At 36.1% G+C, this 25,859-nt stretch overlaps 1 protein-coding gene and 1 long non-coding RNA gene across 2 annotated transcripts; both read right to left on the reverse strand.

Moving 5' to 3' along the window:
• Positions 1-1,184: 1,184 nt before the first annotated feature.
• Positions 1,185-1,895, reverse strand: LOC145795832 (protein FAR1-RELATED SEQUENCE 5-like). The gene has a single exon (XM_082880754.1). The coding sequence runs from the start codon at positions 1,893-1,895 to the stop codon at positions 1,185-1,187; it is 711 nt and encodes a 236-aa protein (XP_082736880.1).
• Positions 1,896-8,538: 6,643 nt separating this feature from the next.
• LOC145795118 (uncharacterized) lies at positions 8,539-11,283 on the reverse strand. Its single transcript, XR_014335367.1, has 3 exons — positions 10,893-11,283; positions 10,116-10,154; positions 8,539-8,817 (listed from the first exon to the last, which is right to left on the reverse strand). It is a non-coding gene; the product is annotated as an uncharacterized LOC145795118 (long non-coding RNA).
• Between the last annotated feature and the right edge of the window lie 14,576 nt (positions 11,284-25,859).

A 25,859-nucleotide genomic window follows, 5' to 3' on the forward strand; every position in this document is an offset into this window, starting at 1 on the left:
AAAAGTAATCACCTAGAGACGTATCCGCATCAATGAACGCTAAATTTTGGATGACTTGTGCATCGCAACTACGCAAGTCATTAACATCCTTGCTCAACTGCACTAGAGACGTATCCACATTAGTGACAAAAAGTCGTCTCTTCACAGGGTGGGTCTTACATGGCCTAATATTATTCTTGGGACGCTTCGGTGTAAAAGGGGTGGGAGTACCAATTGGATCATAATCATCCTATTCCTCAAACAAATTGCTACCCACTTGTCCCGTTTTATGATCGTTTTGGGGGCAAGTTCTCCTTGTGTAGCTGACAACCCTACATTGTCAAGTAAATCACCAATCATTAAAGAGAACAAAAATGTCAACACTACCTCACAATAACAAAATTAAGACACAAAGCACAATATAATGTATACCTGCAACATTGGCATCGCCTTGGCTTTCGAGGTTTAGCCATGTAGGATCCCCCAGTATTCCCCTTCATGTTCACTACTTTCGAATCCCCAACCCCAAATGGCAGCAGTGAACTTTTTCCTTCATCAACATTAGTTCCCTTGGCCATGCAAAGCTGCTTTATCCGACATGTCATAGTGAAAAATGCATTCCTAGCCTCTTCAAATCCTTCAGATGTTTGTGAGGCATAGTAACACATTTCAGTAAAAGAAGAGCAAAGTACCCCAAAACGCGTCTCCTGTGTGAGAGTGCTAGAGAATTGGGCTTGGCAATGTTGTTCACCAACCTTTCTTGTTTGCTTTGTCCAATGATGCATCACACAACTTGGGAGAATTTCAGTCATGTGTTCGCATTTCATCACAGAAATCATGTGGCTGCAAGGAAGTCCAAAGAACTCAAACTTTTTGCAACTACATTTCATTATGCTAGTTGCGGGATGGTATGACACTTCCCATGTGGAACCAAATTCAGTGTACTTTGAAAATTTGTATATGCGATGATCGAACTCCTCTTTCTTTCCATCAAAAATCAACAATGCTTCCTCAATTATTTCATTACGGAACATTAAGAACAAACGTCTGGTAAAGATGGTTGCTGCATGTTTCTCTAGAGGCTGAAGTGTTGTGGTAAGACAAGGATCACTGTTGTCACTTTTTGCCTCAGCATCCGCTTCTTTGTTCCGTAATCGATAAAGGGCCATGTCAAAACATCTAACAAATTCGAATAGTTTCAGTTTTCATTTGAGGCACTCATTGAAAAAAGCATGCATACCCTCACAACGCTGACTGCTCTTCATTCCAGCAAAAAAATGACCACGCAAATATGACTGAGCCCACATGCCTTTGTTGTTGTAGGTGTCTGATACCCACTTGTTATTTTGAAGGCCATATTTTCTGACCATCTTACTCCAAGCTTCCTCAAATACAACCTCATTCGCATCAAGATCCATGAGATGCTTGAAATGTCCTTCAAATCCATCGACTCGAACATTTCGCTTGGCATTTCTATGCATATGCCAATTACATAGACAATGCTTGGCATTTGGAAAGACTTTTTGTATTGCCTCACGCATGGCCATATCCCCATCTATCAACACTGACACCGGTCTTTTGTTATCCATGGTTTCTAACAACTTCTGCAAAACCCATGTGTATGTTGCAATTGTCTCATCAACAAGCAAGTTGCATGCAAATATGGTGGTTTCAAAATGGTTATTGACCCCGACGAAAATAACAAAAGGTTTGTTATATGCATTCGTTTTATAAGTCGTATCAAAGACCAACACGTCACCAAATGCAGCATAGTCTAGGCGAGACCTTGAATCTGCCCAAAACAATTTGCCAAGCCGGTTCTCTTGATCCTTGTCATACTTGTAAAAGAAGTAAGGGTTAGCATCAGCTTTTGCACATAAGTAAGCCAAAGCACACTCCGCGTCACCATCCTTCATTTCTATTTTGCGCTCGGCTTGAATATAATTGTGCAAATCCTTGTGAATAAAGCCCACATTCGCGAAAGACCCAAATTGTTGATTACGCGTGTGTCCGTGTTATTTGGTGTTGTATTATGTTTTTGGAATAGGTGTTGGTCACCTGCCACAACCCGTGTGTTAGAGGTTTGGAGTATGGCTCGCCATGTGGCATGCTCAGGGTGTTTGTTGGGTGCCACAACATTGGTAAGTACACTAAGGCTTGTTGTACTTTTTGCATTGAACTGAAACAACCCATTTAAAATGAATGACCCCAATGTGGCACCACACACACTGATTTAAACACATGAACCCAATAAAAACATTGAATACGAATGTGCCCAACACAGACAAATGACCTCGGTGTGGCACACCATACAATTGAACTGACATATGTACGCAACATAGCTATCCTAACACGCAATCACCAAAAACAAACCATGCCTTCAGAATTCCAAGAATGTCGACAGCGGAATTCCGATTCTCCGTCAGTCCGGCACACAAAGCACCTCCCACACACCCCGTCACAACAATCACAAAACCCTAACGTAATAGAGGAAACATCTTCTACTGCAATTTTTGACTTGCCAAATATGCACAACTAATCCCACCAAAAACATCCTAATAGAAAAGAAAGAGTATAATTGACCACTAAATGTTACCAAATAAGAGAAATAGGATCAAACGGGAAGATATTTCCCCACTAATAGGACTAAGGAAAATGACTTAGACCCCCAGCTGGGGGTGCTGGGGGTCGTCCCTGATTGGTGCAAAAACAGTTTTTTTTTTTTTTTGGATTTCAGCCAACCACACGCTGCCACGTCACTGGGGGTGCCACTGGGGGTCGGAAGCAATGCCCATAGGACTAATTAGAACAACAGATGCAACGTTGGGACCAGTTGGTGCAACTGTTTGTTGGATGGGATTTATCGGTAAATATCCCAAAAATTTAATTGAAAAAAATATCCCAACAATTCTATAACATATGTACAAATTGATAAAATCATAACTACGGCCAAAGGTTTGTATATGTATGACATATTAATGCGAAAGAGCCAGAGTTTTGAGATAAATGTATTTACTAGATAAAGAAATGTCACCAAAATGAATAGTATTGAAATAGACAAAGAAAATAGTGACGAGTTCAAGGATCTATTGCAGAGACACAAGAGTATAGAGAAGAAGAATCCAGTGAGGAAGAACTATCAACGATGGTCGTTCGATGATTCAGCGAAATAGAGAAGTCTGATTAAGAAATAGAGAGAGCTCAGGCACAACTAGGACAAATCAAGAGAAAGAAAATTGAGTGGAGAAAAAAATGAAGAAAAGTTGGGAAAAAAATTTAGGAGAAAAATTATTTAGTGCAACAAAATAAAATCACGTCATAGATAATTTTTATCAGCATATTTTTTATTAAAATTTAGATAAATTATATATATATATATATATGTCTATAAGTGTATATAGATATTTTAAAAAGTATATCGTTTGTATATTATTATTTCTATTATCTTTAATGAAGATACCATGACTAAAAATAAATCTAAAATAGAGATAGGTGATCAATTGCAATTGTCACTTAGGGATGACACTTCAAAATTAATTGAGAGAGTTGAGAGTTTAGAGAGAATGAGAATTTGAGAGACAGATTTGTTTGTGAGAAATAAAATGTGAGATGGGTGGTATTTATAGGACTTGGGAGGGAGGAGTTAATTTATATATATATATATATAAAATAAAATAAAATAAAAATTGATTGTTGGTGGAATTAACGGTTATATGATTCTTTCAAATTGTTTTGATTTAAATTTTTTACCATTGCACTGACAAATGGGGTAGGGAACCATTGGGGTCGGGTCGAGCCAAATGGGGAAGAAAATTTCGGGACGAGCTCACGAGATGGGTCACACTCCATAACACACCAGGGTCGGGTCGGGCTCTAGAACACATATCTTAGGTTGGGTTTAGCCTCGAGCCTAGTTGGGCCTACCTAGGACACGAGTAGACTTGGGGTGTGCCGCGAGCTCGTGGGCCAAATTTACACCCCTATATGTGGGTAGTGGTTATGAGATATATGATTAGTGGTTATGATATATGTGATATTGATTATGAAACAAAGGGTGCTGGTTATGAGATGTGGTTATAACATATGTGGGTAAAGGTAATGAGATATATGATTAGTGATTATAAGATATGCGATTTTGGTTATGAGCCAACCGGTATAGTTACAAGTCAAAGGGTGTTTGGTTATGAGATATGTGATTAGTAGTTATGATATATGTGATGTTGGTTATGAGATATGTGGGTAATGGTTATGAGTAAAGTGGTGTCAAAGAGTGTTTGGTTATGCTATATGTGTTAGTGGTTATGAGATATGTGGGTAATGGTTATAAGCAAAGTGGTGTCAAAAGGTGTTTGATTATGCTATATGTGTTAGTGGTTATGAAATATGTAGGTAATGGTTATGAGCAAAGCGGTGTCAAAGGGTATTTTGTTATGCTATATGTGTTAGTGGTTATGAGATATGTGGGTATATGTGTTAGTGGTTATGAGATATGTGGGTAATTGTTATGAGCAAAGTGATGTCAAACGGTGTTTAGTTATGCTATATGTGTTAGTGGTTATGAGATATGTGGGTAATGATTATGAGCAAAGTGGTGTCAAAGGATGAGGTTATGCTATATGTATTAATGGTTATGAGTTATAAGATATTGGTTATGTAACTAGTGGTTATGAGATATGTGATGTTGGTTATTAGATATGTAACTAGTAGTTATGAGATATGTGATGTTGGTTATGATCAAAGTGGTGTGGTTATGATCAAAGTGGTGTGGTTATGAGTAAAAAGGTGTTAATTATAAAATATGTGATTAGTGGTTATGAGATATGTGATGTTGGTTATGATAAAAATGTATTGGCTACGAGATATGTGACTAGTGGTTATGAGATATGTGATGTTGGTTATGACTCAAAGGGACTAGTTATGAGATGTGGTTATGATTTATGTGGGTAGTAGTTATAAGATATGTGATCAATGGTTATGCGATGTGTGATATTTGTTATGTTTAAAGTGGTGTTGGTTATGAGATATGTGATTATGATTATGAAATATGTGATATTAGTTATGAACAAAATGGTGTTGGTTATGAGATGTGGTTATAACTAAGTTATGATCAATTTGATTATAGTTATGAAAAAACATGATTTTAACTCATAACTATAAAAAGTGACCTGTTTAGCAGGTCACTTTTAATGATGTGGCTCAATCCTATCCATTGATTTTTTATGTACCGTACATTTTTTGAACAAAATGTACTATAGACTTTCCCGTCATATGTTTTGTATTTGTTTTACTTAATTGACTTCTAGTCTTACCTAAGTTGCACTTTGGTTAATGATTTAAATGATTCAAAGTACTTTTTTTTTAACTTATTTATCCCAAAAAAAAAAAAGAGTACCTTTTTTTTTAATTGATTTTTATGTTTGATCAACACATTGCTCTCATATTACAAAATATAAACTGTGCAAATCATGGATGTTAAACTGATGGGTGACATAAGTGACAATTTCATTCAATCTGTAGGCAGTCTTAGTGTGTGTGAAGTTAAAATTAAACAATATGTATGTTAATTTTTAAAGAAAAAAATTCAAACCGCAAACCACCGACACATCTGCAAACCCTATCCGCACAAACCGCAAACCGCACTGCAGGCGGTTGCGGTTTGACTTTTTCCCAAACCGCATAGATGCGGGCAAGTCAAAACCGAATCGCAAACCGTACAAATCCGATCCGCGAACGCCCCTAATTTTAGGAGTGATTATTTAATATTTTCGGAATATGGACACGTGATAATTTATAAAATTTTGATTAGTAGAGAGGGGTAGGGGCTCACGATTTATGTTAAGGATGGGGAACAAGACGGGAGCAAAGTAATTATTGATTAACTTGGAATATGGTCACGTGGTGTTCTAGGATTATTAAATAATTTCTCCTATTTTAGCTAGTTTTTTTTTTTAAAAAAAAAAAAGCATTTTAACTATTTTGTGAGATAAAACAATTATATTTGAAGCGAATTATAATTTTTTTTTATAATTGAATAACAAGTTATGAGAGACAAAATGATTAATTAATATGTAGGATGTGGCATTTTACCTTATTAATTATTTTTAGTCTTTTTTGTCTTTATGAACTATTTTAAGGTTGATTGAAATTGTTATTTTTGAGAATTTTTTGTATATATTATTCATAAAAAAAAAAATTAAATTGAATCGATAATTTTAACATCTTCATTTTATTGTGTTTGTATCTTAAATCTTTTTTTCTTTTTTTTGAATAGATCATTAATTTTTTCAAGACAAGCACGATAAATAAATTTACTATAATTATTGAATCGATTTAATTTTTTTTATATAAATGATATATATAAATAGCCCTAATGAATAGTTCAAGCTATCAAGACTGAACACGCGGTAGACTCACGGCGCTAAACAACACCTCTCTAAGTCTAGATAAAAAAATAAAAATAACGATATAGATTATAATTGATTTGTATCTATTTTTGTTTTAACATTAAATGACCCGTGAAAATGATTTATTATTTTATAAAAAAGATAATGTTAGATAGAAAATTTGTGATATAAAAATTAATACAAAATGATATAGCAAATCTCGATATTATTGTTTTAAAGTAATAGAATAATCAAGAGGTTTAGAGTTACTGTTTGGTAGAGTTTTTGAAGTTTAATTATATCCCTTAGTTTGAGTGTGTTGTTTGGTTACAACTTTAGAAAATTAATTTCACACCCATTTTTCAAAACAAATACTTTTCAATATTATAAGGCACATCACTCAATTCAAACTCCTTTTAAAACTCATAATCAAACAAATTTTTCACACTCAAATCACAATTCCAAAACTCACAAACTCAAAATACAATTCTATTATCAAATTATAATTCTGAAACTCTACATCACTAGGTTAAAAATTCTAATACATCATCTAGGTTAAAAATTCTAAGGGAATTACTGATCAGTGGGGATCACAAAAGTGATTTACAAAAAGGTGAAAAAATTTATAACTTTAATTATTAATATTTATTTTATTTTTGTAAATATTTTTTTATACCCACTGATTAGTCATTTCCCCAAAATTCTATAACATATCTTTCTTTTTATAAATGTCATTGCTACATAATTTTAAATACACATCTTGAGATTTATTTAAAATATAAAGTGATTTAAAAAATTATTCCTTTGTTAGAATTTTTTTATTTGTCAAAATTAATTTAAAAAATGAGATTCCTAACTAATCTCCTATACAATAATAAAATTACCTGACATTATTAAAAAACTGTTAATTGACTTAATGATTTATTAATAAAAAAGTTATTTATTATGAAATTAGAAAGTTTAAGCGGCAGGATGTAATTTCTAGAATCATAAGAGGTAATTTGTATTTTAAACAAATCCCATAATGTGTATTTGTAATTTACCGTATATTTTATGTATAAAATTCATATTTGCAAATCATTTTTCAATTTACAAAGGATTGGATCAATTCATATAAATTCTTTAAAAAGGGAAAAAAATAATTCAATCAATGGCTATGCCATGCCATATCAATTTACTAATACAAGAATGGAAATTCTACTTTCTATAATATCCATTTTTCTTTAGATCAATTAAACTTCGTCAGTTGTGTTACATACACACAAGTTTTATTTTTACTTAAAATTAAAATATGTAAATAAGACTCATTTTGAATATGATTTATAATACATTAGTTTTTGTTGGTGAAAATACTAGAAAAAATTATATTTTATAGATAAATAATGTAAAGAAAGATAGATATAAATAGATCAAACTGAGGTACAGATATCTCGTTTTCTTTAAGGAGATCAAGCCCACTGCGGTAGGAAGAACCCAAATACCGATGTAGCAGTCACAAAAGTATGGATTGCCCCCTCCAGGATACAACAGACCGACCACTTGTCGCATGGTTCAGACCAACTCTACATAAGATGGTGAACCCAAAGCTCCACCAAGAAAAACACTTTCTTTGCTAGTAATCTCTCTCGTATAGAAAATAGTTAGTGTGTTGGTATAGAAAAGAGTAGATGAAAGGAATTATTTATAGGCCACTAGGACTTACAAAATACACCAAAAAATAATAATGACCATGAATTTAGAGAAAAGGGAGAGTGTATCCCAATATTAACTCACCACCAAGTTAATAAATTCTAATTAATCTCCATTCATGAACAAGACAAAAGAAGATTCATGAACAAAATATATAAATAAAAAATAAAAGATATTAAAATGGTCCAACAATCCCCCAATCATTTTAATATCAATAAGGACAAGAGAGATTACCAAACAAAGATAGACTAATATGCATCATAAAAGTGTGCTCTGCATTGAACCTTCATTAGTGAAACAGCAACCTTTACTCCAGAGTCAGTAGTGGTCTCAGACTTGAACTATGATTACCTAGGAGAAATAATGTCACGCCCCAAACTCGCCCCTAAAAGTTTGGACATGCTCACTTTAGAAACGGACATAAAATTCGGTATACATACATATGGGGCCTGAACGGAAGCATTAAATATTATAAAATAACATGAAATAAAAAGAAACTACATCCATTGAGCAACCACTATCATGCCAGGATCACAAACAGTGAATCAGATGATAAATATTTACATACACATATACAACCCCGCCCCTTGATTGGGCGTATAACAAAAACATTGGAAACTTCAACATATAATAGGCAAACAGAGTATAAGCCAAAACTTAGCAAACTTCACAAAAACGGGTAGGCTTCACCCAAATGCTTGGATACACAGAGGTTGACAAAGGGAGACGAGCATCGAGGGTTATAGCTAACCTCCAGATTTATTACCTACAGAATCAGACAAAATACAGAGTGAGACAATCTCAGTAAATAATAGTACTTTAATAACTCAATGTTCAACTTGAATTACAATGCAGAGCAATGCATATATATAATGTAAAAGACAGGTAGTTAATCTGATTCTGTACTAATATTCAGAACGGCCTCGTCAGTTCACAACATCACAGATTGGCCCTTGGCCTGGTGGATTCACACATTCACAAATTGGCCCTCGGCCTTATAGATTCATAACTTCACAAATTGGCCCTTAGCCTCATAGATTCATAACTTCACAAATTGGCCCTTAAACAGAACGACTTTAAGCCCTTATCAGAATGACATTAAGCCCTTATCAGAATGACATATAGCCCTATTCATGCATGTATGAATTCAAGAGGTGGCTCGCACGGATTCTAGAGGTGGCTCGCATTGCAGTACTTAGTTCCGTACAACACTTTGCTTCATACTCACAGATCATACAAAATGGCCATAGGCCTCATAACTTTCACAGAACGGCTTTAAGCCTCATAACTTTCACAGAACGGCCATAGGCCTCATAACTTTCACATAACGGCTTTAAACCTCATTCATATATGTATGGACTCAAGAGGTGGCTCGCACAGATTCTAGAGGTGACTCGCATAGCAGCACTTTGTTCCATACCAGAAATTATTAGGTCATAAAGACCGAACAACGCATATTATGTCATAACATAGCATAACCGAAACGGATAAACAAAAACAGAATAACCTCAGTTCCTTAAGAATACCATTATGGGATAGTGCACATAAACTTCTTATGACTTAGTTACCGATTAACACAGTTATCTCGCGTATAGCGGAATAAGAATCATAACTATTACAGAGAGCACATAATAACGTTAAACTTTTGCATTCATATCGTAGGTTCTGAATGACCTCGGGTCCATATGTAACACAACAGAACTATTTTGAATTCATACGGATGCACATAGCTTATCCAATTATTTTGATCCCTTAGAAATATCCATACTCGATGATTTATAACTGAACGGCCTCAGGCCCATTAGCAGCAAACGGTATGCTTTCATAGTTACACTAAAACCATTATTCCAGAATGAATATAAGTTCTCTTTCTTCATTAATAAATGACATAATTTACTTACGGAGAATAGAATGTTTACATCAACTATTAATCAGAGTGATACAGAGATATACACCTTTGTTTAATCGTTCATATACGTTAACATGATTAACCTGCAATTAACAGAGTGCTAATGGCAATTGGTAGCTATAAGTAATATATACTACGATAGTACTATTACTCACAGTGCTGTAGCGAAGTGCTTGCTCCTCCCGAGTTATAACCTACACACAGGCACAACTTATACATTAATTCCTTTTTTCTTTCTTAATTCGTTTTCTGACTTATTTCACTTCGCATGAATTTACAGATATCTTAAGAACATCAAATATAGATTTCAAAAATACCAGAGGACCGAGCACGTAAAACAAAGTGAACAAAGTTTTGCAGCATGGGCCGCACGTGCGGCGATTGGTCCCGCACGTGCGGCTGGGAAGCCCCGCACGTGCCTTTTAGCAGAATCAAAAGCCCAAAAATTGACCATTTCCCGCACGTGCGGCCACGACTCCCGCACGTGCGGCAGTGCTCCCGCACATGCGGCGATTTGCCCAGTTTCAGTCCGAAATTTTCCAAACAAAACCCAATTTTTGGCAAGTGTTTACAAGGCTTCTAGTAGGTCCAAAAATCATATGAATAGAACTTACAATTGGGTCTTTAATCCTTAAAACATTACATAACTCAACCCTATGAGACTTCCAACTTCACACACACGTAGACATATACACACATGGCCATTTGTCTTCATCATTGAGCTCAAGCATGTCATTTGAAGAAAAGAGATGTAATTCTCACTAGATATGCAATATATATATATATATCAAATCAACCCAACATAAGAGACATCATCTCAAGTAATCATTTAAATACATGCTTGATCCATATTATGAACTCCAACTTACATAACATAAAGAAATTCCTACCCAAATCAAAGAGAGGGGTCAATTGGCATAGGCTAAACATACCTTGAATTAGAATCTCTAAGAGTCCTCTCAATTCTCCTCATCTTCTCCTTGATGAACTCCCTCTCAAACCCTCTTCCTCTCTAGTTCACTCTCCCTCAGGAGATATTTTTTTGAAAATGGATGGCCAAGCCAAATGTGTAAGGGACCATAATAAATATAAACTGAATAAGATGAAATTTAATTAGTTAAATCATTCCAAATCAAAATTTCACAGAAAATCATATTATGACCTAAAAATTAAGCTGATCACCAATATAGAATCAATTTCAGATAATTAAGCCTCTAAGGCTTCCAATTTCTGATCCGGACATTTTAATTGTGACAGATACTTTCCTTGCCCAACAGATATAGGTTTCAATTATCAGACCCCTGTACTAAAACTTAATTTCTCATGAAATGTTTTTCATTAAGCATTTAAATGCACGGAATAAGGGACTAAAAATATGCCAAAAACACATATGAGGGTCGGGTTATTACAAATAAAGTATTACTGCTTATACATAATAATCCAGGTGTTGACATGAGCTTTAATAGCCAGCATATTACGGCCTTGTGCTTATCCTTGTTTTCATGAGTATATTTGAAAATAAGTCTTGTTCTCATAGAAAGCGGCCCCACTTTCATGCTCACATAGGTGAAATTTGTCAAGGATGTTCCTGTAATTTACACACCCCACTCAACAAGAGCTACAGAATTTCATTAAGAGCATGTTTGATTGAGGTGATTAGAGTATGGGATTGGGATTATTAATCCGTGGGCCCAATTATCATATGTTTGTTTTAACATTTTGGTTCAGGATTCTTAATCCAATGGATAATTAATCCAACAAATTTGTAGGATTATTAGTAATGGGGTAGGGGTGGGATTATTACTCCAATGGATATTAATCTAATTGGATAGTGAATACCACACTAATTTAATAGGATTATTAATACTTCACTATTAATCTTGTGAATCAAACATGACCTAAGAGTATAAAAACTCAACCCTCCAACATGCACTTACATCATAGGGATGGATAACAAAATATTAAGGAGTGCATTTTTTACAACCACCATATGATTCGTTCTTCCCATTGAACCTAGTTACAGGATCTCTAGTCCCCAGGTTGGGTATCCTCATACATGGTTTATGATTTTATAGGCTTCAAACCCATCCCCTTCGATGTATTCCAGACCCTATCTCTCGCCAAGGCCTTGGTTAACGAATCCGCAAGATTATCACAATATCTTACATAATTCACAGTTATGATGTCATTACTCAAATAGGATCTCATATTACTGTGTTTCCTTCAAATAGGTCTGGATTTACTATTATAAAAATTGTTGTTCACTCTACTAATAACAACGGTGCTATCACAACGAATTAACACAAGAGGAATTGGTTATTCCCAAAGAGGGATTTTATAAAACAAATCTCTCAACCAATTCGCTTCCTCACATGCTGAAGCTAATGCTACAAGCTCAGCTTCCATTGTAGAATTAGCAATTATAGTCTATTTTTTAGACTTCCAACACATAGCACCACCACCCAAGGTAAAAATAAAACCTGAGGTAGAGAGAGAATCACTTGACAAAGTGTTCTAATCGGCATCACTATGTCCCTCAACTACCGCATGATACTTGTTATAAAACAAACTATAATTTTTGGTACCAGATAAATATCTCATAATTCTTCCCATAGCTAGCCAATGATCTCGACTTGGCTTGCTAGTAAACCTGCTAAATACTCCAACAGCATATGCAATGTCAGGTCTAGTACAATCAGTAGCATATCTCAAACTACTAATCATGCTAGCATATTCCTTTTGATTAATCACTTCTTTTTCATTTGTTACAATAGATAAATGTATGCTTGCATCAAAAGGAGTAGTAACATGTTTACAGTCTAGAAAATTATATTTCTTTAAAATTTTCTCAACATAATGCGACTGATAAAAAAAAATACCATCATTAGTCTTGGTAATTTTAATTCCCAAAATAAAATTGGCTTCACTAAGATCTTTCATATCAAAGTAGCTATTGAGCATATTTTTAGTCTCATTTATAATATGCATATTAGAGCCACAAATAAGTAGATCATCCACATATAGGCTAATAATCACATGTACATTCTCACAAGTTTCATAATATGTGCACTTATCACACTCATTAGTCTTATAGCTATTCTTAAGTATGCAGGAATCAAATTTTTCATGCCACTGTTTAGGAACTTGTTTTAAACCATAAAGGGATTTAGTTAGCTTACACACCTTGCTTTCTTAGCCAAGCTCCACAAAGCCTTCGGGTGGTCCATGTAAATCTCCTCATTTAAATCTCCATTTAAAAATGCTGTTTTGACATCCATTTGATGAATTTTTAAATCATGAATTGTAGCCAATGCTATCAATAGTCTAATAGATGTAACTCTAGTAACCGAAGAAAATGTATCAAATAAATCAAGATCAACTTGTTGCTTAAAACCTTTAGCGACAAGCCTCACTCTATATTTATCTATAGTTCCATCCGGTTTAAGATTTTTACGAAGGACCCATTTACACCCAATAGTTTTACAACTTGGAGGTAAATCCCCTAGCTTCCATGTGTTTATTTGAAAGTAGTGATCTATCTCATCATTTACAGACTCTCTCCAGAAAATAGCATCAGGTGATGATAAAGCTTCTTGCACTGTAAGATTAATTTCTTTCACATTGTAAAGATAATAGTCAGGGCCAAAATCTTTTTCAACTCTAGCTCGTTTACTTCTCTTTGGTTGAATTTGAAAATTTACTTGTTCTTGAAAAACTTGAGATGGAGTAGAAGAGTTAGGCATAGATAAAATATTTTCAGAATTTATTTCACCCCCATTATTTCTAAATTTGAAAAGAAATTTATTTTCATAAAAAATAGCATCACCTGATTCAAAAATAATATTATTTTCTATATCAAAAAATCTATAGGCTGTACTATGCAACGCATACCCAAGAAAAGCACAGGTGGTAGCTCGTTCACCCAATTTAGATCGTTTAGGATCTGCAAGCCTCACAAAAGCTAAACAATCCCAAATCCTCAAATAACCTAGATTTGGTTTATGCCCCCGCCACAACTCATAAGGTACAATTTTAGTCTTTTTGTGTGGCACTCTATTTATCACATGGCAAGCTATCAAAATAGCCTCACCCCAAAGATTTGAGGGAGCACCTGAATCAATAAGCATAACATTCGACAAGTCAATTAACGTTCTATTTTTTTCTTTTAGCTATGCCATTAGATGAAGGTGAATATAGTGGAGTAGTCTCATGAATAATTCCTAATGATTGAATAAAAGAGTTGAATCCAAGAGATTCATACTCCCGGCCTCTATTACTTCTAATTCTCTTAATCTTTTTACCGAACTGATTTTCCACTTCAAGAAGGAATTCTTTAAATTTTTCAAAAGTATCACTTTTATTTTTTAATAAATATACGTTTGTGTATTTTGAAAAATCATCAATTAAAGTGATAAAATATCGATCACCACCCCGAGTTAAAATTCCTTCAAACTCACACAAATCAATATGAAATAATTCTAGCAATTCGGTATTTTTTTCAACACTTTTATAAGGCCTCTAGGTAATTTTCGCTTTACTGTAAACTTCACATTTCTCAAAATTTTTTGTCACTTTAGGAATTAATCCTAAACTACTCATGATTCTCACATATTTACTGTTAATATGACATAAGCGAGCATGCTAAAAATTAATAGAAGACAAAGTGTAAGTGGTGTCATAGTAATAATCATAAAATTAATGAGCAAGTAAATTTAAGAAATAAAAATGACATTTATACTTATCTGTATTGTAGGAAGTCACTTTTGCTTCATGTGCCTCGTAGTCTTCATCATTCATCTCCTCGGTTGGGATTTTGTTTGGGTTCTTCTCGGTAAGAACATAAGCAAATTCCAAAAGGCTGAGGTAAAAAAGAACTTTTCTTTTCCACCTCTTAAAACGAACTCCCTTGAACTTGAAAGGCTTGTTGGGATCTCCAATTCCATCATTGGTTTTTTCTAGTACTGGATCTATGGTTGATCTCCTTAAAATTGTTGGTGAAAATACCTGTAACGCCCCAAATTTCTATCCTAAATGATAATGCAACAATCATGGCTCTCTTAAAGGAAAACCAAATATAACTTCCCATACTTACACTACATAATAATAATAGTTCCTTATGCGATATTACATTGATTCAACAATAAGTAAATAACCAAATAAGCACCCCTAAGGGTTTACAATCTTCCAAGGCTTAAGCTCGGTACACAAAATGGTTATTCAAACCGACACATATAGCCCTTGGCTTACAAATAGGATCACAGCAAATGAGAACTTTAGTGCTCTCGACACACACATTTCCACGCCCTCAATTAGGCAGATTCACCACGTCTTTTTCTTCACAAAAATCCAGTAGGGTGAGCATAAGGCCCAGTAGGAAATCCTTAACAAAGTATATACATTTTATACAAGTCTCAAGAGATGAATACACATGTCATGTCATGCCTTTTTGAAAATAAAACACATCTTCATCTTTTGAAAACCATTATGCTCAATGATGTTATGCAACTTCAATTGTTCAAAGTTTATCAATTTAATTAAAGGGGGTGGTAAATACAATTCTGGTAATCCCTAGGTCGGTGTCTGCAAGTAGACTATACGAGTACTACCAATTGTCATTTTTACCGCTATTAACTGGAAGGCTCGACACCTATCCACGTGACTTTCTGGTCTTTCACCAAGAACACTCAGGCCAACTTAAACAATTTCATCTACACCACCTATCAAGACTTACCACCATATTTACCCCAAAACCATTTCATGAAAACCCATTTCCCAACATTCTTTTCTCAATGCAAATTTTCAAAGCTTAACATAGTCCAATGAATTGAAATGCCAGTGTATGCTTAATAATGCAATGCAACATTACTCTCATATTCAATTGTTCCACACAATATACCATTATGATCAAAATTTTCAATCCTCTTTTCCACACAATTCCACAAGACGAATATATATATATATATATATACTTTTATATCCAATTCATTCAAGAGAATAACATAATTCCCACATTTCGAGCAATCTCAACAATTTAGTCAATTTAAGACTAAACCAACATTTTGACAAAATTTTCCAAAATAAACAACATTTCTCATTTTTTTCACAAAATTCGTCATTTATATATAAATAAACAATTTTCAAAACATCCATTTATTTTGGTACACAAAATAAATAAGACAACATCTTCCAAGAATTTTTAACATCTTTCAAAGAAAAGACCCAATTTCTAGATTTTCTCACCAAAACCATTCATCTCCAAAATATTTAGAAGAATCTCCCCAAAATCATCTTTCTTCAATCAATATAGTTCAAAACCTTCAATTTCTATTTTAGAAGAAAAAGAAATTAAACCCTCTTTCAAAATCACTCATCTTCTTGAAATCAACAATCAATTTCTCAAAGCTAATCAAAGGATGATTTCGAAAATCATCTAGATCTTGCAAAAACATATACATAACTCTAAAAAAATCCCTACCTTAAGTTTTGAAGAAGAAATGAGACGAAACCCCCAAAATCAACGGTGTCAAAACTCGATCTTCACTGCACATAACGAAGCCCTCGAGACGATAACCAACTTTGGTGAAGAACTTAGGTCTAAATCCCAATGGATTTGGAGAAATCAAAGAGAGAAGATGATTTCTAGAGAGAGAAGCTCCCGATCTGGAATTCTTGAGAGTTTTAGAGAGAGAGAGAGAGGACTGAAAAAGTGATATGAAATATCAGATTCATGAATTGATATAACATGGTCCGCTCGAGCGTGGAATGCCCCGCTCGAGCATCAAATACACTAACCTAGTACTTTTGCAGACAGGTCAAACTTCTGAAACCAAACATTCTCTACTCAAGCGCATAAACGGCCGCTCGAGCGAACAAGCAACATCGAATGCATTTTGCATTTTTGTTTTGGAAGCGCTGCCCCTCAACCCCTCCAGGGCGCTGCTCTAGGACCCGCTAAGGGGCGCTGCCTCCTGGACCCCCGCGAGTTGACCGGGCAGCTCGACCTCCACCAGGGCGCTACCCTTGCACCCGCCAAGGGGCGGTGCCCCCTTGGACTTTCGCAAGCTGACCGGGCTGCTCGACTCCCGACCGGCCCAGTCGAAGTGGTAAAACATGAAAGAAGGATCGAAACCAGGATCGCTACAACCTTCCTCCCTTAAAGAATTTCATTCCTGAGATTTCAAATCAAACTACCCAAACAAAGGGGTTTTTAGCGATCAAAGCCACGCTATTTCATTTTCAAATCACAATACTAACTCTCAACCAAATTCCACCATGGTTATCTCATTAACAACAACCTCCAAAATATGCATAAACATGAAATTTCTCAAAAAGTAATGGCAACTCTAAACAACCTTATGCTTAAAACAACAACGCACATATCAACATGTGGTTAACAACTTTAAATACGTTTTCCCTCAACACTAGGGAATATTACAAAGAAAAGCAACTTAAGCATTTTCAAATAAATTCGGATATTTAGAGCGGACTTCCGCCTCCTGTTCCCACGTCGCTTCTTCAACCCCATGGTGTCTCCATGACACCTTTACCAACGGTATAGTTTTGCCTTGTAGCATTTGCTCCCGGGTATCTAATATTTGAACCGATCGTTCTTCGTAAGGGGCATCCTCATGTACCTCCAAGTTAACCCAATCAAGAACATGAGAAGGGTCGGGTTCATACTTCCTAAGCATAGATATATGAAATACGTTGTGAACTCCTAAAACTTGTGGCGGTAAAGCTAATCGGTATACCACTTCCCCAATTCGCTCTAAGATCTCAAAAGGCCCAATGAACCTTGGTGATAATTTACCACTCTTACTAAGGCCTCGTTTGGGAACCCTCATTTTTAGCCAAAAAGCCAAAAAGTTACTAAATTAGTCAAAAAGTCAACAATCCATACCAAAAAGTCAGAGATTCTATTTTCTCTCTACTTTTTGCACATCTTTTCGTAAAAAACAAAAAAGTCATCCCAAATATACTAATTTTTTTAGCTCATATTTTAGCCAAATAGCCAAAAAGTTACTAAATTAGCCTGTTCCCGAACGAGGCCTAAATCTCATCAAACCCCGCCTTGGTGATATTTTTAGAAACACATGGTCACCATCTTCAGAAAATAAAGGTTGTCTCCTCTTATCAGCATAACTCTTTTGTCGGCTTGGGGCCGTAGCTAACCTCTTCCAAATGAGAACAACTTTCTCGGTTGTCTCTCTAATAATTTTCGGACCCAGTAACAGTGCATCACCCTCTTCGGCCCAACAAACCGGTGATCTACAAGGTCGGCCATATAAGGCCTCAAATGGTGTCATTCCAATACTAGTTTGGAAACTATTGTTGTAAGCAAACTCAATCAATGGTAAGTGACTTTCCCAAGGCCCCTTAAAATCAAGGACATAAGTTCTAAGCATGTCCTCCAAAATCTGAATGGTACGTTCCAATTGTCCATCGGTTTGAGGATGATAAGTGGTGCTAAGAGTCTACTTAGTTCCCAAAGCCTCTTGAAGGCTTTTCCATAACCGGGCAGTAAAATGAAGATCCCTATCCGACACAATAGTCACAAGGACTCCATGAAGTCAAACTATCTCTCTAATGTACAACTCTGCCAAGCATTCAACTGAGTCACTGGTGCACATCGAAATGAAATGGGTAGACTTAGTCAACCTATCAACAATCACCCAAACGGTGTCATTGCCTCGTTGTGTTCTAGGAAGCCCAACTACAAAATCCATGGTAACACGCTCCTATTTCCACTCGGCTATTGGTAAGGGTTGTAACAAACCCGCTGGTCTTTGGTGTTCGGCCTTCACTTGTTGACAAATAAAGCACTTCGATACAAATAAAGCGACATCCCGTTTCATACCCCTCCACTAACACTGATGACTAAGATCATGATACATTTTAGTGCCTCCTGGGTGTACTGCAAGGCGTGAGTGATGGAACTCCCAAAGTACTTCCTCGCTACAAGATTCTGGTACAAACAAATGGTCTAGGTAACGTACACTCAGATCTGAGTGAACATTCAAACCTTTCTCTTCCTTCCCATTGAAAATCTTAACACGGATTGATTCCACATCACGGTTATGACCTTACTAACCAAGGTAGGTTTAGCATTCAAAGTAAACAAGGTAGCACTCTCTCCGGACTCACCCAAGTACAAATCAAACTTGCCAATAACATCTAGTATATCCCATTCCCGAATGGCCACACTTGCCAAACTACTCACAGATTTTCGACTCAAAGCATTGGCCACCACATTGGCCTTCCCTGGATGATAGTGTAACTCAAAGTCATAATCCTCCGTAAATTCCATCTACCTCCGTTGTCGTAAAGTCAAGTCTTTTTGAGAAAACAAATATTTTAGACTCTCATGATCAGAGAAGACTTCAAACTTCTCATCGTACAAGTAATGCCTCCAAATTTTCAAAGCAAAAATCACCACTGTTAATTCTAGATCATGGGTGGGGTAATTTTTCTCATGGGTTTTCAATTGTCGTGAACCGTAGGCCATAACTTTTCCCTCTTGCATCAAGATACAACCAAGTCCATCCCTAGATGCATCACAATAGACAGTGTAATTCAAATCCCTTTCTGGAATTATCAAGACCGGTGCGGTGGTCAATCTAGTCTTAAGTTCTTGGAATGACTTTTCACAAGCCTCACTCCACACAAATTTGATACCCTATCTAGTCAACCTAGTCAAAGGTGCAGCTAGTCTAGAAAAGTTCCTAACAAAACGTCGATAATATCCCACTAACCCCAAGAAACTCCGGATCTCAAAAACCTTCTTGGGTTGTTCCCAATCTTGTATGGCATCTATCTTTGAGGAGTCTACTGTTACTCCCTCTCTTGACACTATGTGCCCCAAAAATTTTACCGCAGTTAACTAAAACTCACATTTCTCAAACTTGGCATACAAATAGTGTTTCTCAAGCAATTCAAGCACTACATGTAAGTGAGCCTCATGTTCCTCCTCAGAGGTTGAATAAATTAAGATGTCGTCCACAAAGACGACCATAAAACGGTCCAAGTATTCCCGAAAAATTCTATTCATCAAATCCATAAAAGAAGCCGGTGCATTGGTCAACCCAAAAGGTATTACAAGGAATTCATAGTGGCCATAACGAGTACGAAAGGTCGTCTTCTAAATGTCTTCCTCCCGGACTTTCAACTGATGGTACCCCGACCTCAAATCTATTTTTGAGAAGCAACGAGACCTTCTAAATTGGTCAAACAAATCATCTATTTTGGGTAGAGGATACTTGTTCTTAATTGTAACTCTATTCAACTTGCGGTAATCAATACATAACCGCAATGACCCATCGTTCTTCTTCACAAAGAGAGCCGGCGCTCCCAAGGTGATGTACTAGGGCGAATGAAGACCTTTTTAAAAGTTCTTAGAGTTGAATCTTTAACTCATGCAATTCGGCGGGTGAAATCTATACGGCGACATGGAAATTGGTGCCATGCCAAGCACTAATTCAATGGAGAACTCGATCTCCCGATGAGGTGGTAAACTAGTAAGATCTTCTGGAAAAACATTCGGGTATTCACAAACTACCCTGGGTGACTCAACACGAGCCCTGTCACTCTTACTATCCAAGAGAGTTGCAAGAAGGCCACTAAGCTTGCTCCTACTACGAGGGTCAACAACTAGCGACAAGGCTCTATCAACTCGGTTCCCTCGAAAATAGAAATGATCACCACCCGAAGTACACACTATAACTCTCTGACGGTAACAATCAATCACAGCTTGATAAGAACACAACCAGTCCATGCCTAAAATGACATCAAAACTCGACATATCTAGCAACACAAAAGCAAACGGAAGTCGATGCCCGACAACTTTTATTTCACAATCACGACAACCCTGGTCTAAATCAACTGTACTCCCAACAGGTGACTCTACTCTGAGTGGAGGCACTAACTATGCTACCTCTAACCCCAACGCAAAAGAAAATGTAGTAGATATAAATGAATGAGATGCACCCGTGCGTATCAATACATTAGCCAAAGAATTACACACAACAAAAATAACTTTCACAACTGAGGATTCTAGCAAATGCTCTGGCACGGTAACAACATACACGCGCCCCTGTGGCCCCTGATTAACTTGTCCCTCTCTCGGAGCATAGGCCTGTTGTACCGACTGAGCCGAAGTGGCTCGCTGATTAGCTCATGAAGCCTGAGCTGAATGAGCCTGCTGGTGGCTCTGAGTCTGCTTCGACCCTGATGCGCCAGATGCGCATCCCAACTGAGGGCAATTTCTCTTCATATGCCCCAGCTGACCACACTGATAACAATTAAATCCCTAGCCTCTATTCTGAGACTGAGACTGACTCTGAGATCGGTTAGGTGGTGGTGGTGGCAACATCAACTGTCCTCCACCCTTTTGTGGGCACAAAAAGGCTTTGTGGCCCAGCTAGCCACACTTGAAACACATGAAGCCACTAGACGTACTTTTTCTCGGAACCGCACTAGGCAAAGGAAAAATGGATTTTGACTGTTGTGGTTGTGGATGGAATAAAAAAGTACCCATGCTCTTCTTATTCTGCCTATAGTCTTCTTGAAACTCTTGGCCCGTAGGCCTCAAACTCCGAAGCCTCTCCTCCTCGGCTTGTACGAAAATCTCAACGTATGTCGCCGACTCTACAAGATGGTCATAGTTTCGAATCATGTTCCCAACAATCTTAAAGAAAATTTTGGTTTTCAACTTTTTCTCGAATTCAATGCAACGGTGCTTTTCCGTTGCCACTAACTCTGGTGCAAACCTAGATAAACTAGAGAAGACTTCCTTGAACTCGACCACGGTCATGTCGAGTTGTTTGAGGTCTTTGAACTCTTGCCTCAATCTCTCCCTAGCAGCGAGAGGTAAATACTTATCTTGGAAAGCAACCACAAAGGCTTCCCATGATGGCTTCACCCTACCCTTGGCATACTTCCACCACTGACCCGCATCTCCTTTAAGATAGTAACTTGCTAGAGTCACCCTCAACTCGCTATCATCTATATGAAGCATCTCAAATTTCTTCACAGTTTGTTCAAGCCACTCATCCGCTTTTTTGGGCTCAGCGCCACTATGGAATTCATCTGGTTTGGCCCGTAAAAACTCTCTAGTAACGAAACTCGTCCTTGACTCCACAGTGTTCTCTCGGGCTTGATTCTCCGCCCTCAACAAGTTCATAGATTCCCTCAAAGCCGCGCCATTTCTCAGGCTAGGGCCCCCATTGCAGTTTGACCCACTTGTCCTACCCGCTCGACCACATTAGCTTGGTCTGCTTGCTCGGCCATATTAGCTTGGCCGAACCCTTCTTCTTACACCGGAACCCTATGGACCGGTACCTCATGCACACCTCGGCGAGCCCTACCACGCCTCTCGCCTCTACCACCACGGACTTGACCCCTTCCTCACATCCTAATAAAGGACACAAGAGAAATAATTTAGCACATTAACTCATATATGCTCGTAACTTGACTCACACGTTCGACTACAACAATTTTATATATTTCTTTACCATATACACAATTCAGTTTCACTCCACATAAGCACTTAGTCATGTAAACACATACAGATTATACTCTTATGATGAGATTCGTCTCACAAAAAATCAAGAATTCTTAGTAGAATGAGTATTGATCAAGTACCCTTATAATAAGACCTCAAGAAATTTAACAGGCGCAAACACCATCCCAAAAGTCCAATTCCATACCCATTTAGTCACATAAGCATGTTATCACATAGTCACAAAATGCATAATACTTCCTAAGCATGCTAAATGAACCCATTGTGGTTAAACAACCACTTCCCACGAGCTCCAAGTATTCAAACCCGGTAACTATGATACCAAGTTGTAACGCCCTAAACAACCACTTCCCACGAGCTCCAAGTATTCAAACCCGGTAACTATGATACCAAGTTGTAACGCCCCAAATTTCTAGCCCAAATGATAATGCAACAATCATGGCTCTCTTAAAGGAAAACCAAATATAACTTCCCATACTTACATTACATAATAATAATAGTTCCTCAATTCATTCAAGAGAATAACGTAATTCCCACATTTCGAGCAATCTCAACAATTTAGTCAATTTAAGACTAAATCAACATTTTGACAACAATTTTTAAAATAAACAACATTTCTCAGTTTTTTCACAAAATTCGTCATTTATATATAAATAAACAATTTTCAAAACATCCATTTATTTTGGTACACAAAATAAATATGACAACATCTTCCAAGAATTTTCAACATCTTTCAAAGAAAAGACCTAATTTCTAGATTTTCTCACTAATACCATTCATCTCCAAAATATTTAGAAGAATCTCCCCAAAATAATCTTTCGTCAATCAATATGGTTCAAAACCTTCAATTTCTATTTTAAAAGGAAAAGAAATTAAACCCTCTTTCAAAATCACTCATCTTCTTGAAATTAACAATCAATTTCTCAAAGCTAATCAAAGGATGATTTCAAAAATCATCTAGATCTTGCAAAAACATATATATAACTCTAAGAAAATCCCTAGCTCAAGTTTTGAAGAAGAAATGAGACAAAACCCCCAAAATCATTGGCGTCAAAACTCGATCTTCACCGTACACAACGAAACCCTCGACACGACAACCAACTTTGGTGAAGAACTTAGGTCTAAATCCCAATGGATTTGGAGAAATCAAAGAGAGAAGATGATTTCTAGAGAGAGAAGCTCCCGATCTGGAATTCTGGAGAGTTTTAGAGAGAGAGAGAGAGGACTGAAAAAGTGATATGAAATATCAGATTCACGAATTGATATAACATGGTCCGCTCGAGCGTGGAATGCCCCGCTCGAGCATCAAATACACTAACCTAGTACTTTTGTACACAGGTCAAACTTCTGAACCCAAACATTCTCTGCTCGAGCGCATAAATGGCCGCTCGAGCGGACAAGCAACATCAAATGCATTTTGCATTTTTGTTTTGGGGGCGCTGCCCCTCAACCCCGCTAGGGCGCTGCCCCCTGGACTCCCGCGAGCTGAACGGGCAGCTCGACCCTCGACTGGCGCAGTCAAAGTGGCAAAACATGAAAGAATGATCAAAATTGGGATCACTACAATACCAGAAAAAATTATATTTTATTGATAAATAATGCAAAGAAAAAGAGATACAAATAGATCAGGTTAAGTCACGGATATCTCTTTTTCTTTAAGGAGATCAAGCCCACTGCGGTAGGAAGAACCCAAATACCAATGCAGCAGCCACAAAACTATGACTTGTCCTTTACAGGATACAACAGCCCGACCACTTGTCGTATAGTTAAGACCAACTCTGCATAAGCTGGTGAACCCAAAGCTCCATCAAGAAAACCACCATTCTTTGCTAGTAATCTCTCTTATATAGAAAATAGTTAGTGTGTTGGTGTAGAAAAAAGTACATGAGAGGAACTATTTATCGACCACTAGGACTTACAAAATACATCAAAAAATAATAATGACCATGAACCTAGAGAAAAGGGAGAGTGTATCCAAATATTAACTCACCATTAAGTTCATGAATTCTAATTAATTTCCATTCATGAACAAGACAAAAGAAGATTCATGAACAAAATATATAAATAAAAAAATAAAAGATATTAAAATGGTCCGACAGTTTTAAATTTTCACTAGTCTTTGTGAGAAGTAAAATTATTGATGCTTCTTCCTTTGTTTGGAAAGTGTTGGATTAGTATATTTTTTAACTTTTTACGAAAAAACATAAAATATAAGTTGAATTTGAAGTGATATGATAGAGAGGTGATATGACTCAAATAAAATAATTATAACCCAAATAAAATAATGTGTTAAAATAACACACGCCAAACAAACACTTATTGATTAAGTTTGGAAAGTGCTTGATTCTATTACCAGACAACGGAATGTCCCTGATCATGTCATGTGCGAGTACGGATGGACACATGATTTTAATTTCAGAAGTGTTTGATAATTTGATTTACTATTTAAAATTAAATGTATTAAATAATAATAATTAAGTTCATTTGATAATCATAATTAATATTACTTAAAATTTTAAGTACTTCTTAAAATGTAAGTTAAAATTTAAAAAAAATTATAAATCACATGAAATTTATTTAATTCTAACTGAATTTATAAAAACTAAATATAAGTATTGAAGTACACTATTATAAATTCATTACTACCACCACCATCACAACTACCACCATCATACCTCTGCTAACACTACTACCACCATCATGCTACCACCAACCAGTACTGCCGCCGCCGCCACCACCATCATGCACCATCGCCGCCACCACTAGTACCACCACCTTCATCACCATTATTATTGTTGGTATAAATATCACCATCATTTTACTATCTCTACCATCACTACCGCTACCACAATCAAAACTGCCATCAAGTCAACAGCTACCACACTACCACTACTATCTCCACCACCATTATCATATAAAAATTAAAATATACAATTTAAAAATAATAAATTTTAAATTTAATTTTATACATATCAAACAATATATTTTTAGTTCAGCACTTAATTTTTTATCAAATAATTTTCCAATTTAAAAATTTAATATTCAATTTTCATGCAACTATAAAAATAAAAAATAAAAAATTACTTTTTGTACTGCGTGGACAATTTTCATTATAAGTCATTGTAGAAATTGATAAAGTTAAAAGAAGACAAATTAATCTATTAATAAAAGAATAATTATAATTGTTGACGTTCTGGTTTTCATCAACACTAAGGCCTCTCTTTTAGCTAAAAAATCAAAAAGTTACTAAATTAACCAAAAAGCCAACAATTCATACCAAAAAGTCAAAGATTCTCTTTTCTCTCTACTTTTTGCACATTTTTTCGTAAAAAGTCAAAAAGTCATCCCAAACATACTAGTTTTTTTTAGCTCATATTTTAGC

Source organism: Camellia sinensis, chromosome 7, assembly GCF_055761805.1.
Source record: "Camellia sinensis isolate YWXY chromosome 7, ASM5576180v1, whole genome shotgun sequence".
In the NCBI taxonomy this organism is placed as follows: Eukaryota; Viridiplantae; Streptophyta; class Magnoliopsida; order Ericales; family Theaceae; genus Camellia; species Camellia sinensis.